We start from the raw sequence: 15247 nt of genomic DNA, 5'->3' as shown, positions 1-15247 counted from the left end.
ACAATATGGCATGCAGTGCTCATTCTACTACAATTATTTTCAGTCCCAAACAGGGGCGGACTGGGCATCTGTGGATTCTGGAGAATCACAGAACGGCCGGTACTCCAGGAAGGCCCACCACTCTCCACACATGCTTTCAAAACCTGCCCCCCCCCCCACACACACACACACACACACACACACACACTAATCTCTTTCACACTCCAGTGCTCTAGAGAGCAGCACTGCACCTCTAAGTTGGATGCCAGCTGCATTTGCTGTGACCGCCAGGCAAGGAGAAAAAGAAGTAGAGTAGTAGTAGTTTGGGCTGGGCCCAGTCAAAATCCAGGGCTGTTTTTTAGTCCCAATCCATCCCTGGTCCCAAACATTGAATCAACAGACATCTTTATTAACAAAGTGATAGTTAACAGTGACTCAGAGTTTTTGAACTATGACTATCCTCATTAACTCAGGATTAACGCTCCTTCATAGTATAGCTCTTAATTCTGCTGCCTGCCCCAGACTCCCCACCAGCCAAACACAACAAACTGTATCCTGCTAGTCAGAGCCGTTGAATGGAAGAGTCAGATCGTCTCCAGTCACTCCAATTGATCATTTATTCACAACAGTGGTGGATGATGGAGCCTAACCATAGTTCAGAAAGTTATCGATACACACTAGCTACACCACAGAGATATAACAGCACACAAGATTGAGATGTACTTTTTAAAGGGAAAATGTTAAAATTTAATTTGCCAGTAAGCACTGCCAAAACTATTTGAAGTCTCTGTGTATGATGTCACAGCCTGAATTCTGAACACCCAAGACTCTTACACACTGTCACTGGGTGATCCAAAGCATGCATAAGCATCAACTTTGTGGTGCCATGGAGCGGAGCACATAAAAGCATTCGATAAATATACACACAACTCTGTTTTGCAGAATTAAGGCAATAATGTAATATAACTGAAAGTAGTAATGTGTTGTGACCAATTTGCAACTGACTTCCTAGAGGGGATGGGTTACCCATTATGAGTACAACATCAAAGTAAAGAAAATCCAAGAGAATCAAATAGAAATGAATACATGATTTTGACAGCCTTGACAGTGGTCCAACATGATAACCTATACATAGAGGTATGTTTCTCATATCACATATAATGATTGTACCTTTATTTACTTTATTTATTTATTATCCAAAACAAATGTACCTGAGCTTATGTGAACTAACTTAAAATTGACGTACAAGAATGCAAATTTTCATGTGGTAAAAGACTTCAATTTGGAAAATAATTCAGAAGGAACATTCAGCGTAATTTTGCACAAAGTACTTGTAAACACAAATGAACACAGCATTTTAACAAACAAAAATACAGAGTGAGCTAAAATAATCTGTACAATACTGGGTTGCAACAATTATATCTTACACATGTACATACAGTAGCAAAAAAGAGACAGACAGAGATTCACATTTGAGAAACATATGTTTGAGATAATCTAAGAATTTTAAATGCCTATACAGTAATGGGTAATGATAGCCATATCTGAGTTATGACACTTGATTTTTGAACTTTATTAGTTAGACAACAGATGTATACATTATACTGTGTCCATCTTCTGAGGACTCTGTCAGAATGCATTCATTCAAATTTGATGGTTGTCTCCCATCTGTTTTCAGTCATGTTTTTGCACTCATTCAGGAATTCTTGTTGAGGCTGTTGTGACATTCTTGAATTATAACATATAATGAAGTAGAAAGAAATTTGGTTATTTGGTCATTGTCAGTAATGTGAAGCACATATGGTAAAATCTAGGCAGAGCTGATTTTTCTGTCTGTGTTTAGACAACAGTACCTTGCAAGTGCTCAGTGCTACTGTGATACATAAAATATCCCAATAAAGCACACCTTCTTTTCTTTCCAGAATCAAAGTTTTGTCTGTAATCCAAGTCGTAACTGAGTCATTTAACAAGTGCTTGAAATATGGGCCCGCCCCTGGGCCAATTGTAAGAGGGTAAATATGCGTGAGTTCACGTATGAGTTACCATGTGACTGAGCATTGCTAAATTAGCTAATTAATTATATACCTTTCAGGTTTTCAAATGCAGATTTAATTTGTTCTATACTGAAATGCAAACAATATTGAGATTTACCGTTCACTGCTTTGATTAAAGGAAAGTACTCTTGTCATATTTTATCAGTGAAATCTACAACAAAAGCTGGTTTCCTCTTTTTAAACTCAAGAAATAATTAAACATGAAAAAAAGAGTTGTGCATGCACATATATTTTAACACAATGAGTGGCTGTTCCCAAAATTTGAAGTAAATAAATCTTGTTTTAAACCTTTTTTTTTTCAGCATAAAAATTAAATGAGGTGATTCTAGGTTCATACTTTTATGCAGAATATGCTGGTTGCAAATGTAGTCAACTCTTTCCAAATTTGTAACTTGTAAATTGTTCATTTCAATGGAATGAGTCGAGGGCTCAATCATGTTGACAAACATTTTCCAAAGTTAAAGAACAATTTGCAACAAAGGAGCTAAGAGGAGAAACCTGCACACATTGTTTCAGGATGTTAACAACTAAGAGGGAGTCACGCAGTTAAAGTGGCACTATTCAATAAAGACACTGAAACATCACCCTGCTGCTAGTATTTTGAGAAAAATGTCCACCAGTAGTTTTTAAAACTTCGTGTTCTACTGGAAAGCATACAAAGCATCCATGAATGCATATTTTCCACCTGACTTCACAATCTGCTTATTAGCTCACCTTGTTCTTCCTGCTCTTCTCCAGGCTCTCTGTTCTCCTCCTTGGTTTGAACTAGTAAATGATAAACGTATAATCTTAAATGAATATTTATAATGGCAGGTTGGGGATCCATTAATGTATACAGTATAACACACTTTTCAGTTATGTGAAATAATTATTAATTAATTTGGATGAAAAAAAGAGCAGCCTTAGTATTAACTCTTTGATTTTATGCTTGTGCATGTCAAATCTTACTTGTTTCTTTTTGCTCACTTGCTTTCTCATTGCTGTCTTCATTCTGATTTCTTTTCTGCTCTTCCTTGCTCAGTCTTTGGGCTGTCACTAAAATGTTAAATGCAACAGAAACAGAATTTACAAACTAATAAATGGTATAAACTGATTCATATTCATTTATAGGCATTCCAGTTGAATACCAGCTGCTGCTGGACATAGAGAGGCAACATCCTTTTGATTTGCTGTCTCCTGGATCTGAAGGTGTACTGTAAAAAAACAACGAAGAACAATTCAAAGAGATTAGAAATAGAAATCTTTAATTAACTAAAATAATGAAGTACATCTGCTCCTCGACTGGGAGCTAGCAATATACAAGCAGGCTAGTGGCTCTGAAAGCTAAAATTAACCAATAATCTCTATCTAGCCTAAATCAGCTAAGGTTTTTAATGCTGCTTGGAGAACTAGTACACCTATTGTGCCAGCTATGCTATTGAAGCTGTTTAGAGCAATATGAATCCTGTAAGCAGCTCCTCTTTATATCAATATGTTTAAAATCTCAACTGGCATTTTTAAGTGTGTTATTGGAAAGACGTTTGCATACCACCGAAGCACTTCAACCTTACAGTACTATCTAAATGCAAAACATATTGCAGCGAGCAAAGAAACTGTGAGAGCTGTTAGCGCTTTTTCTGGTAGTTAGTCATTCTAACTACCAGAAATCTCGAAGCACAGGCCGAGGGGGCGGTGTGGCAGCAATTTTTCACACCAGCCTATTAATTAATGAAAGACCAAGACAGACTTTTAATTCATTTGAAAGCCTGATGCTTAACATTGTCCACCCCAGCTGTAAAACTCAGAAACCAGTCTTACTTGTTATCATCTATTGTCCACCTGGGCCTTACACAGAGTTTCTGTCTGATTTCTCAGACTTTTTATCTGATTTTCTTCTCAGCTCAGATAAAATAATTATTGTGGGTGATTTTAACATCCATGTAGATGCTAAAAATGACAGCCTCAACATGGCATTTAATCTGTTATTAGACTCAATTGTCTTCTCTCAAAATGTAAAAGAACCCACCCATCACTTTAATCACACTCTAGATCTTGTTTTAACATATGGCATAGAAACTGAACATTTAACAGTGTTTCCTGAAAACCCTCTCCTGTCTGATCATTTCCTGATAACATTTACATTTACAATAATTGATTACACAGTGGTGGAGAGTAGACTTTATCAAAGTAGATGTCTTTCTGAAAGCGCTGTAACTAAGTTTAAGAATATAATCCACCCACTGTTATCATCTCCAATGTCCTGTACCAACACAGAGCAGGGCAGCTATCTGAACGCTACCCCAACAGAGGTCGATTATCTTGTTAATAATTTCACCTCCTCACTACGTACGACTCTGGATACTGTAGCTCCTGTGAAAACTAAGGTCTCTAATCAGAAGTACCTGACTCCGTGGTATAATTCTCAAACACGTACCCTAAAGCAGATGACTCGTAATCTGGAGAGGAAATGGCGTGTCACAAATCTAGAGGATCATCATTTAGCCTGGAGAAATAGTTTGCTGCTTTATAAGAAAGCCCTCCGCAAAGCCAGAACATCTTACTATTCATCACTGATTGAAGAAAATAAGAACAACCCCAGGTTTCTCTTCAGCACTGTAGCCAGGCTGACAAAAAGTCAGAGCTCTTTTGAGCCAACCATCCCTTTAACGTTAACTAGTAATGACTTCATGAACTTCTACACAAATAAAATTTTTATCATTAGAGAAAAAATTACCAATAATCATCCCACAGATGTAATATTATCTACAGCTACTCTTAGTACCATTGTAATTAAGTTAGACTCTTTTTCTCCAATTGATCTTTCTGAGTTAACTTCAATAATTACTTCCTCCAAACCATCAACGTGTCTTTTAGACCCCATTCCTACAAAACTGCTCAAAGAAGTCCTGCCATTAATTAATTCTTCGATCTTAAATATGATCAACCTATCTCTAATGATCGGCTATGTACCACAGGCCTTCAAACTGGCTGTAGTTAAACCTTTACTCAAAAAGCATCTCTAGACCCAGCAGTCTTAGCTAATTATAGGCCAATCTCCAACCGTCCTTTCATATCAAAAGTGCTAGGACCAATTCTGTTTACATTATACATGCTTCCCTTAGGCAGCATCATTAGAAGACATAGCATACATTTTCACTGCTATGCTGATGACACCCAGCTCTATCTGTCCATGAAGCCAGATAACACACACCAATTAGTTAAACTGCAGGAATGTCTTAAAGACATAAAGACCTGGATGGCTGCTAACTTTCTGCTTCTTAATTCAGATAAAACTGAGGTTATTGTACTCGGCCCTGAAAATCTTAGAAATATGGTATCTAACCAGATTCTTACTCTGGATGGCATTACCTTGGCCTCCAGTAACGCTGTGAGGAACCTTGGAGTCATTTTTGACCAGGACATGTCCTTCAACGCACATATTAAACAAATATGTAAGACTGCGTTCTTCCATTTGCGCAACATCTCTAAAATTAGAAATATCCTGTCTCAGAGTGACGCTGAAAAACTAGTTCATGCATTTATTACTTCCAGGCTGGACTACTGTAATTCATTATTATCAGGATGTCCAAAAAACTCGCTGAAAAGCCTTCAGCTAATCCAAAATGCTGCAGCAAGAATACTGACAGGGACTAGAAAGAGAGAGCATATTTCTCCTGTTTTGGCTTCCCTTCATTGGCTTCCTGTTAAGTCCAGAATTGAATTCAAAATCCTGCTCCTCACATACAAGGTCTTAAATAATCAGGCCCCATCTTATCTTAATGACCTTGTAGTACCATATCACCCTATTAGAGCACTTCGCTCTCGCTCTGCAGGCCTACTTGTTGTTCCTAGAGTATTTAAAAGTAGAATGGGAGGGAGAGCCTTCAGTTTTCAGGCCCCTCTTCTGTGGAACCAGCTTCCAGTTTGGATTCAGGAGACAGACACTATCTCTACTTTTAAGATTAGGCTTAAAACTTTCCTTTTTGCTAAAGCATATAGTTAGGGCTGGACAGTGTGACCCTGAATCCTCCCTTAGTTATGCTGCAATAGATGTAGGCTGCTGGGGGACTCCCATGATGCACTGAGTTTTTCCTTTCCAGTCACCTTTCTCACTCACTATGTATTAATAGACCTCTCTGCATTGAATCATATCTGTTATTAACCTCTGTCTCTCTTCCACAGCATGTCTTTATCCTGTCTTCCTTCTCTCACCCCAACCGGTCGCAGCAGATGGCCGCCCCTCCCTGAGCCTGGTTCTGCCGGAGGTTTCTTCCTGTTAAAAGGGAGTTTTTCCTTCCCACTGTCGCCAAAGTGCTTGCTCATAGGGGGTCATATGATTGTTGGGTTTTTCTCTGTATCTATGAAGCGCCTTGAGGCGACTTTTGTTGTGATTTGGCGCTATATAAATAAAATTGAATTGAATTATTATCAGGATGTCCTAAAATCTCCCTGAAAAGCCTTCAGCTAATCCAAAATGCTGCAGCAAGAGTACTGACAGGGACTAGAAAGAGAGAGCATATTTCTCCTGTTTTGGCTTCCCTTCATTGGCTTCCTGTTATATCCAGAATTGAATTCAAAATCCTGCTCCTCACATACAAGGTCTTAAATAATCAGGCCCCATCTTATCTTAATGACCTATCACTAGGGCTGTGCTATATGACCAAAATCTCATATCCCTATATAAGAATTCTATCGTCCGATATCGATATAAATCACAAAAATGTAACATTTTCTGTAAATTCTGAGAATCTCGGGCAGCTCGACTTGCGGGAAGTGTTTCCAGCTGGGCGTTGCCTACCTGGAGTCGAATGTTTTAACTGATGCATGAAACTATACATTTTTAGACATAAGTAACGGCCGCCATTTTCTTTGTGAGTATTTATTACACGGCGTGCTACGGGTAAAAAGCTGTTCTAACGTTTGAGTCTAAGGTTTATTTTTTAGCACCTGGCGGCTCTTTTTTACTTCTCATCCGTAAATAATCTGCTCTTTCACGTGATTCAGGTAATTTTGAAAAGTCTCAACAGGATCTTGACCTTTATTGTGAAAGGTTTATGTGGAACATAAACAAGCGGACATGCGATGCTGTTACCGTCGTTGTTGCTAACCACAACGCATAAAAACAGGCGTTTGTCCGTTGGTAGTTAGGTTATATTACATAAAAGAGAAAGAGAGAACTTTAAGAAATTAATATAGTCACTACAGTGACCATCAAAACGATGAAAAAAATATTGCCGTAAACAGTTTATTTTGCGAAACCACGAAACAAACGATAGCGTAAAATGAAATGATAGACGTTTTTATATCGTCATCCGATATAAATCGTTATATCACATCCCTACCTATCACCCTATTAGAGCACTTCGCTCTCGCTCTGCAGGCCTACTTGTTGTTCCTAGAGTATTTAAAAGTAGAATGGGAGGCAGAGCCTTCAGTTTTCAGGCCCCTCTTCTGTGGAACCAGCTTCCAGTTTGGATTCAGGAGACAAACACTATCTCTACTTTTAAGATTAGTCTTAAAACTTTCCTTTTTGCTAAAGCATATAGTTAGGGCTGGACCAGGTGACCCTGAATCCTCCCTTAGTTATGCTGCAATAGACGTAGGCTGCCGGGGGATTCCCATGATGCATTGAGTTTTTCCTTTCCAGTCACCTTTCTCACTCACTATGTATTAATAGACCTCTCTGCATTGAATCATATCTGTTATTAACCTCTGTCTCTCTTCCACAGCATGTCTTTATCCTGTCTTCCTTCTCTCTCACCCCAACCGGTCCCAGCAGATGGCTCCGCCCCTCCCTGAGCCTGGTTCTGCCGGAGGTTTCTTCCTGTTAAAAGGGAGTTTTTCCTTCCCACTGTTGCCAAAGTGCTTGCTCATAGGGGGTCATATGATTGTTGGGTTTTTCTCTGTATCTATGAAGCGCCTTGAGGCAACTTTTGCTGTGTTTTGTTGCTATATAAATAAAACTGGATTGAATTGAATTGAATCGCTACCAGTACCAGTTCGGCTGCCCAAACTTGATGAAATGATTTGCTTCAGGACCAAAAGTAGTAAGTCAACGTCGGACAAACTTACAAATTCTCTTGCAAAATGGATTGCTCTGGATTGTAGGCCACTATCAGAGGTAGAAGACAGGGGGTTAGAAAGTGTGCTACAGATTCAAATGAGTAAGTGTGTAACAGGTAGGGATGGGTACCGGTGTCGGTTCTGACATAAACGGTAGTAACCAGACCGAAAAGCAGCGCACATTTCGGTGCTTTATTTCGGTGCTTTTTTTTCCTGAGCTGTGATACACTTCTAGCCAATCATTTTACGTTTCCGAGAATAGTAGGCGGGGCCAGGTACGTACATTCTTTTAGAGCAGAGCTCCAGATTAAAAATGCCCAAGGCAAAGCGGTCAAAAGTCTGGCTGTACTTCACAGCAAAATATGCAAACTCAGCAGCCTGCAACAAGTGCTTTAAGCTGATACTGTGCAAAGGAGGTAATACCTCGAATCCGATGAAACACCTGGCGACGCATAGTGGGTTTTTTTCAAAGCCGAGAAATGGCAGCAGCAGCCGTTCTTCTCTGCGTGAGTAGCTTAATGTTGTTCGTGTGTAATTTATGCTGAGTAGGCTAACCACGTTATTACATTAATGCATGTAAGGTGAACTAGCAAACATCATCATAGCTACATGCGGCTGTCTTCTTGTTTGGTGGCAGATACTCCCTTCACCCTGGCCAAAAAGGCTAAAATGACCAAAGAAAAAGTGGAAAACAGTTAAACATGAGAGGTTTTTGGACAAAGTTTGTATTTTTTCCATTGTTTAAGCACTGCTTCCAGCCAAGAGTGATACCATATATGCCCCATAGCTGCAGAAAAGACTAACATTGTTATCTTTTTACAAAAAAACAGCTGAATATGAGAGGGTTTTGGACCAATTTTGTGTTCTCCATTCTTTAAGCACCGGTTTGAGCACCGGCACCGTTTCAAAAGTACCGATTTGGCACCGGTATCGGATAAAACCTAAACGATACCCATCCCTAGTAACAGGGCCCTGAGTTTGTACAGAGCAGAATCCACCATCAGCAAGAAGGACTGCCTGCTGCAGTGGTGGTCCAATCGAACAGGGACCCATCCAAAGCTGTCTGTCCTAGCCCACAAGTATTTGATTAGTCCTGCCACTTCTCTCTCATGTGAGAGACTGTTCTTACTTGCAGGTCACAGAGTAACAAGAAAGAGAGCTTCCTTAAACTCAATATGAATAGGATAGTTTATCTAAGTAACTAGCTGAAAGAGACAAACAGTAAATAAGCATGGATGTATTGTGAGTCCAATGGATTTGCTTTTTTTGTACTAAAATGTTTGATGAGAACATTGTTTTAGCCTATTGTACAAAATAATGTGGCTAAGGTTACTCAGTTTAAAGCTGAAGCTGCTCAAATAACCTTTTATGTTTACACCTTGTTTTTTTCAGAAGAAAAAGTGCACTTTATGTTGATTTTTTTTATTATTATTATTATTATTATTTAAAGAATACCATTTTGAAAATGTGCTTAAAGTACTTAAAATGGTACTTTATTTTTACATCTGCCCAATTTTGGCCAGGGATATTAGTTTTGTTTCTCTGTTTTGAATTGAAATGCAGTTTCAATGTTTTTTCCCATAAATTAAAAGACCTTGAGTTTATAAAATTCATGTCCATGTCTATTATTCTGTCGCCCACTAAAACCCTTTACAATGAAAAAGACATTTGCACTTTGGAGCAAATTTTCTTGTGCGATTAAATACGAAAGCTTCTAATTAATTAGATTAATTTTTTAATGAAGTCTCACCCTTAATTGTTTTCAAGCTAACTTCACTATATGCCTGTTTGCTCACCTTGGTCTTCCTGATTTTGTAAAGGCTCTCCAGCATTTTCAGTTCTTCTTTGCACTGACAAAAACAAGAAACACATTGAATTCAACTCATTTGATCCTGTCTCCAGTAGACACATTGGCAGGCTATAACATTAGAAGACAACAAGGGCTGACTAAGTTAAAACTCTTAAGGGGGGGCTCAACCCCCAATCATACTGTTATGGAGGTAAACACGGATGACACAAGAGCTCTTGATTCTCACTCCAACTTTATTCTGATTAACTGATTACTCCGTGTCCCACAACTCAGCAAGCACTTCCTGTACACTGGGTGTGAGAGGAGCCGACTAGTGGTCCATCACACTGTCATACATTCAGTGCCCTTTAATTATTATTAATGATATAAGCTGCTTGCAAATGTAGTCAACTCTTTTCACACGTGTAAACCTAATTTCAGCGAGGTACACATTTTACCCTCAAAAGCAACTTAAATAGTTGGATTATCTAGTGGAGTGTCTCAGAATGGACAGAATGGAATGAATAATCACAGATTTCACTTTAGGTGGACACTTTAGTTATCAAATCCAAGGCAATTGCTCAGTTGTGTTGACCAGAATTTTCCAAAGCAAGTAAAAGATCAAGATGCAGCAAATTAGGTAAGAGGAGAAACCTGCACACACTGTTTTAGTCTCTTAACCACAAAGAGTGAGTCAACCAAATCATCAGCAATGACCCTGTATGATCAGAACAATATGCAGTTTTTTTATGTTTTATGTAAAGTGTGTTATGAAATTACCTTCTTGTCTTCTTTGTACCAGAGCAACAGCATTCTGAGTTATTAATGACAAGTCACTCTGCAGGCTGTATGATTTCACTGTAACATGAAGAACACTGGACATTAAAACCCATCCTGTCTTCAGTCTTCAGTTGGCAGAATATAACATAGATTATTATTACACAGTTGCTATACTTATTTTTAGGGGTACCCGAGGACCCCAAAAGATCTAACCTCACATTATTTACACTGCTCTCTACTGCTCTGCACAGAGAGGAGAAAACTGAATAAAATTTTTCTTCTGAGGGTGAGTTTTTTTCTATTACCTCGATAACGGTAAATCATATAAATTGTGATGCCACACATCCCAACAAGGAAAATGACCAAAATTACAATATTTCCAGCGCAGTACTGTGTCCCTGTTGTCGGTGAGTGTGGAGCCGTGCAATTTAAAACTATATGGAGAAAGCAAAAACATAATCAACAGAAATGTCTTGCATGGATGCTCAATCATCCAGTTAAGTAAATCCCAAGAAGTTGATTCTGTTCATCTGGACGTACTGTTTTCAGTGGGAGAACCTGAATGAAAATGGGAGATAAGAATACTACATCCAGATGAACAGAATCAACCTTTTGGGAATCATCAGAAGTGTGACTTATATTGTCTGATTTAATTTTCAATTTACAGTCTTTCAAGCTGTGGGTGCATCGATACCAACAATGATTACTTTTACAGATTTTTTTGTTTAATCTTCCTCTCAGCTATGCTTGTATGTTAAAGAAAGTGTCACATTCAACAACTTACCACAGATCTTACTCTCACACTTTGGTGTGACAGGTTTGGATGAAACACTCTCTGTGTCTCTGCTGGAGATGCAGGTAAAACTGGCAAAGTTCTCTTTGGTGTTGACAAATGCAAAAAGTTGTGCAGAACTGTCACTGGGATGACTCTTGTTGATGGTGAGCACACTGACTGGTTCAACACTCCAGGAGAGGTTAACACCCTCATCCAGAGAAGAGCAGTTCACCACCATTAAACAGCCACTTTCTACAGATGTACTCGTGACTATCTGGATGGATGGCTGCTGGAGCTTTTCTGCAAGGATGGAGAGTGAAAATGATAAATTCACACAAAGTAAGGACAAGCCTGTGTAGCTTAATTTAAACAGAGGCATATTTGATTGCAAACAGCAAAACTTGATAATTATGCAGCACAAATTAATTCTAAATAAAGGGAAAGTCTGTAATAGTTCATAAATGCTGCAATTCTTTAAAATAAGAGCAATAAGTGATGGGTGATTGAAACAGTGCAAAAAAATTCCAAATACAAGGGATTCCATTATTAACTTAGTATTATTTACAAACCACTTACGTTTCACTCTGAGTTTAATCTTATTTACTTTTTCTTCATCGTCAGTGTTGAGGAGGTCTACAGAGTATTCTGTAGCATCATTTTCCTTCAGGTTGTGAATTGTTAGGTCACCTAAAGTATAAAATACATTGAAACAACATCAAGAAATAAAACTGCAATAAAAATGGTAGATGTATTTGTAAAGCACTTTACACTATATACAATCATCCACCCATCCACACACTGGTGATGGCAAGCTACAGTGTAGCCACAGCCGAGGCGAGGCTGCCGGACAATGGCGCCACTGGGCCCTCTGACCACCACCAGTAGGCAACGGGTGAAGACTGTGGGAGCCGGGGCTCAAACCGGCAACCTTCCGATTACAAGACGAATGCCCAACTCTTGAGCCACGATCACCCCTGATAAATGTTACCTGATGTTGTGTTAAGACGGAGTCTCCCTGTGTACTGATGGAAACGTTCAGTGTTTGATATCCCATTGCGATAAGTGGCAATCCAAGTGGTGTTGGTGAGTATTGACCACTCAATTTTGATGAGATTCCATGATGGGTCGACTCCTGAGGGCAATGTGATGTTTTCTCCAAGGTACCCAAAGACGTCTTGAGTTGATTTAGCTGCTGCTGCTGTTTGTTCACCTAATACTGCTGTAAGGCAAGCAAACAAACAAGAATGAATTTTAAACACATTGTCTCTCATGTTTACAAAATAAAAAAGGATGCAAAAGCCCTTCTCATAATACTCATGAACTTTGAGTTTCAAAAAGACATTTTAGACATTCTTAAAGGTTCTTTAGTAGGGATTTTTAAATATATGAATCAAAGAATTTAGTTTGTTTTCATTTGACCCATCCCCAAAATAAGCTCTTATCATAAAATGGCTAATGACAGCTGTCTAGCTCATAAATACATGATGGTCTACTTCATGATCAGAAGTGACTGAGAAAAATGATAAGCTGTTCCTCATTAAAAGAAAACAGGAATGTGAAACAATACAGGAAATGACAAGGTTGTGATGTTTTATGGTGTTTTTTAGTTAAATCACACTAGATTTGACACTAGATGTCTGCATTCTCATGTTTTGTTTTGTTTTAGCAGTATTTACAGCAGTTTCAGTGATGAGCTGGCATTATTGAACATGTATTGTTTTTTTTCTTCTTTTTGGGTGAAACTGATAATCCTAATAATTCCATAATATATATAATAATAATATATTGACACAGAACTGTATTATTGCTTTTTTAAAAGAGTAAGCTAGGGTGGATATCAATACGGATGTAAAATATATGGTCTTTTACTGTAAACATCAAGACATTTCAAAAATCATGCTAAAAATGGTCAAGCTACTAGCACGCACAGTGGAAATATATTTTAGTGAACATAAAACATTTGAGGTTGCAGTCTCATTTTGCAAAAATATATAACATTGAGTTCTACAAGAAAAGCCGGAAATGAAGCCATGTGACAGCAGCCGTTAATCTAACTTCTTCCTTTTTCTTCTAAAATGAACGACAGTAAGTCATTCCGCTATGCTCACATTTCTTGGCATAAATCTAACAATAAAGACAAAATGTAGCATTTACATTCAAAATTTTAGGTAACTAATTTACAAGTTAAGTTTTGAACTTCTACCCAAGGAAACCAGTAAATCACTCATTTATATAACAACATGTTTGAAATATTTAGAGCCTTTTTTATCTTGAGCTCTGGCACATCTGTAGATGCTAAACAGCTTCACATAATGTACACAGGACATACCTTTAAAGAACGAAATAATAATCATCCGTAGTCGCATGGTGGCTGATATGAAACTCACAGTCAAAGTGTTGTAACTTCCTAATTTTTTTTATGGCTCATTACATCCGGTTTCAGAGGCTGTGTCATCTGCCAGTTGCCAAAAACACCCAATCTATCAGCTGTGATAAATAAAATATGTAATAAACTGATGGGTTTGTATCTTGAACCCATCCGCTGGAACGTTGAAGGCAATATAATTACACCGCAAAGCAAGACACGAAGTAGGCAAACTTCTTCATGGTACTCGTGCACGGGAGAGAACCGGACAAACGCCGTTCCTTCACTTGACCCCAGTAGCTCTCGTCCGTTCTCCCGTACCACTGCCCTTTTATTGAGGTTACATGAATATGCATAAGTTCACTAACATGTGACGTCTACATACACACAAAGAGTACCTTGCCTGTGTGTGTGTGTGTGTGTGAGGTCAAGATGTGACCCTGTGAAGACTCCCCACAGGAGTCTAGCAGTCTAGCAGATTTATCTAAACAAAAGGCTCTTATACTTGAACAGATATACGTGTGCTTGCTATATCATAAATCAACAAGAAAAGATAAACTCTCCTAGGGAGTGTGATCTATGCCAGGACACTCTGTGTAGAGGAATGTACGCACCCCTTCTTTATGCTACACAGAGTTAATACAAACCTCTTTAGGATGAAACATTCTTTCAATCCACCAGTGATTATATACTTCTAAGCATATATGAGTAAATATTTCTAAGCATAAATGACAATCAACAATACAAAACCTATCATAAACAACATGATATTGCAAGGAATTTTTTGTGGATTTTTGTCAGAAGGGTTAATAAACATCTCAGTTCCAAAAACTCTGGCTTTTTTTGTTGGGTTACAGGGTTAACTTTGTCAAAACACTCATTTTTAATCATGTCCATCCTGGTCATGCCCAATGAAAATCTTAGCACTTCAGCTGTACTTTCCTGGAATACTGGAAAATCTTCTCTACCACATAGAGCCTGTCTCACTGTCTCTCTCAGCATTCTTCAACTTCCACCATTTAATCCTTACTTCTGCCTTTATTCTATTTCTCTATTATCATCTGTCTTTCTGTGTTTCTGTTCTTACAAACACACCCACCCAGCACCTCATTTCCTCTGTTCCCTTCATCTATATGTTCATTAAAGTCTGCTTCAATCATCACTCTCTCTTCTGGGGACACTCTTTACCATATCATCCAGTTTACTACAGTTATAACATGTTCATCACTTTTATTCTAAATATTGCCTGTTATCAGAGTTAGCAACCTGTTTTTTTCCACATTTCACATTTTTATTTCAATTTTAAGAAAAACAACTGTGGTCTCATTTTCAATTGTATAGCATTCATATTTTGTATTCTTGTAGATTATTTTTTTCCATAGAATGGCAAATTCCAATTTACTTTAGCTACATGGAATCTCATGACTGTGGAAATTTTTCACCTCTTGTTAGGGCGCAATCGC

At 38.3% G+C, this 15247-nt stretch overlaps 1 protein-coding gene across 1 annotated transcript; it reads right to left on the bottom strand.

Annotated features, from left to right (window-relative positions):
* Nucleotides 1-573: 573 nt before the first annotated feature.
* LOC146714439 (uncharacterized) lies at nt 574-14070 on the bottom strand. The gene is made up of 11 exons (XM_085450914.1): nt 13749-14070; nt 12408-12638; nt 11996-12106; nt 11429-11719; nt 10950-11078; nt 10645-10722; nt 9872-9925; nt 3161-3226; nt 2982-3068; nt 2748-2798; nt 574-1707 (listed from the first exon to the last, which is right to left on the bottom strand). The coding sequence occupies exons 1-11, from the start codon at nt 13783-13785 to the stop codon at nt 1676-1678; spliced, it is 1167 nt and encodes a 388-aa protein (XP_085307040.1). The 5' UTR covers nt 13786-14070; the 3' UTR covers nt 574-1675.
* Between the last annotated feature and the right edge of the window lie 1177 nt (nt 14071-15247).

The sequence above is a fragment of the Copadichromis virginalis genome, linkage group LG3, assembly GCF_057382275.1.
Source record: "Copadichromis virginalis isolate Kocher_CV1m ecotype Utaka linkage group LG3, C_Virginalis_male_GT1.1, whole genome shotgun sequence".
Lineage (NCBI taxonomy): Eukaryota > Metazoa > Chordata > Actinopteri > Cichliformes > Cichlidae > Copadichromis > Copadichromis virginalis.
The sequence above is the reverse complement of the archived record's forward strand: the minus strand, read 5'-3'. Positions and strand labels throughout refer to the sequence as shown.

Excerpts from the sequence above, each read along its gene's own strand:
- LOC146714439 (XM_085450914.1), bottom strand. The coding sequence starts at position 13,785 with ATGCGACTACGGATGATTATTATTTCGTTCTTTAAAG. Across the intron at positions 11,079-11,428 it reads GTGTGAGAGTAAGATCTGTG|TTTTAAATTGCACGGCTCCA; the intron begins GTAAGTTGTTGA and ends TTCTCCATATAG. Across the intron at positions 9,926-10,644 it reads GGTACAAAGAAGACAAGAAG|TGCAAAGAAGAACTGAAAAT; the intron begins GTAATTTCATAA and ends TGTTTTTGTCAG.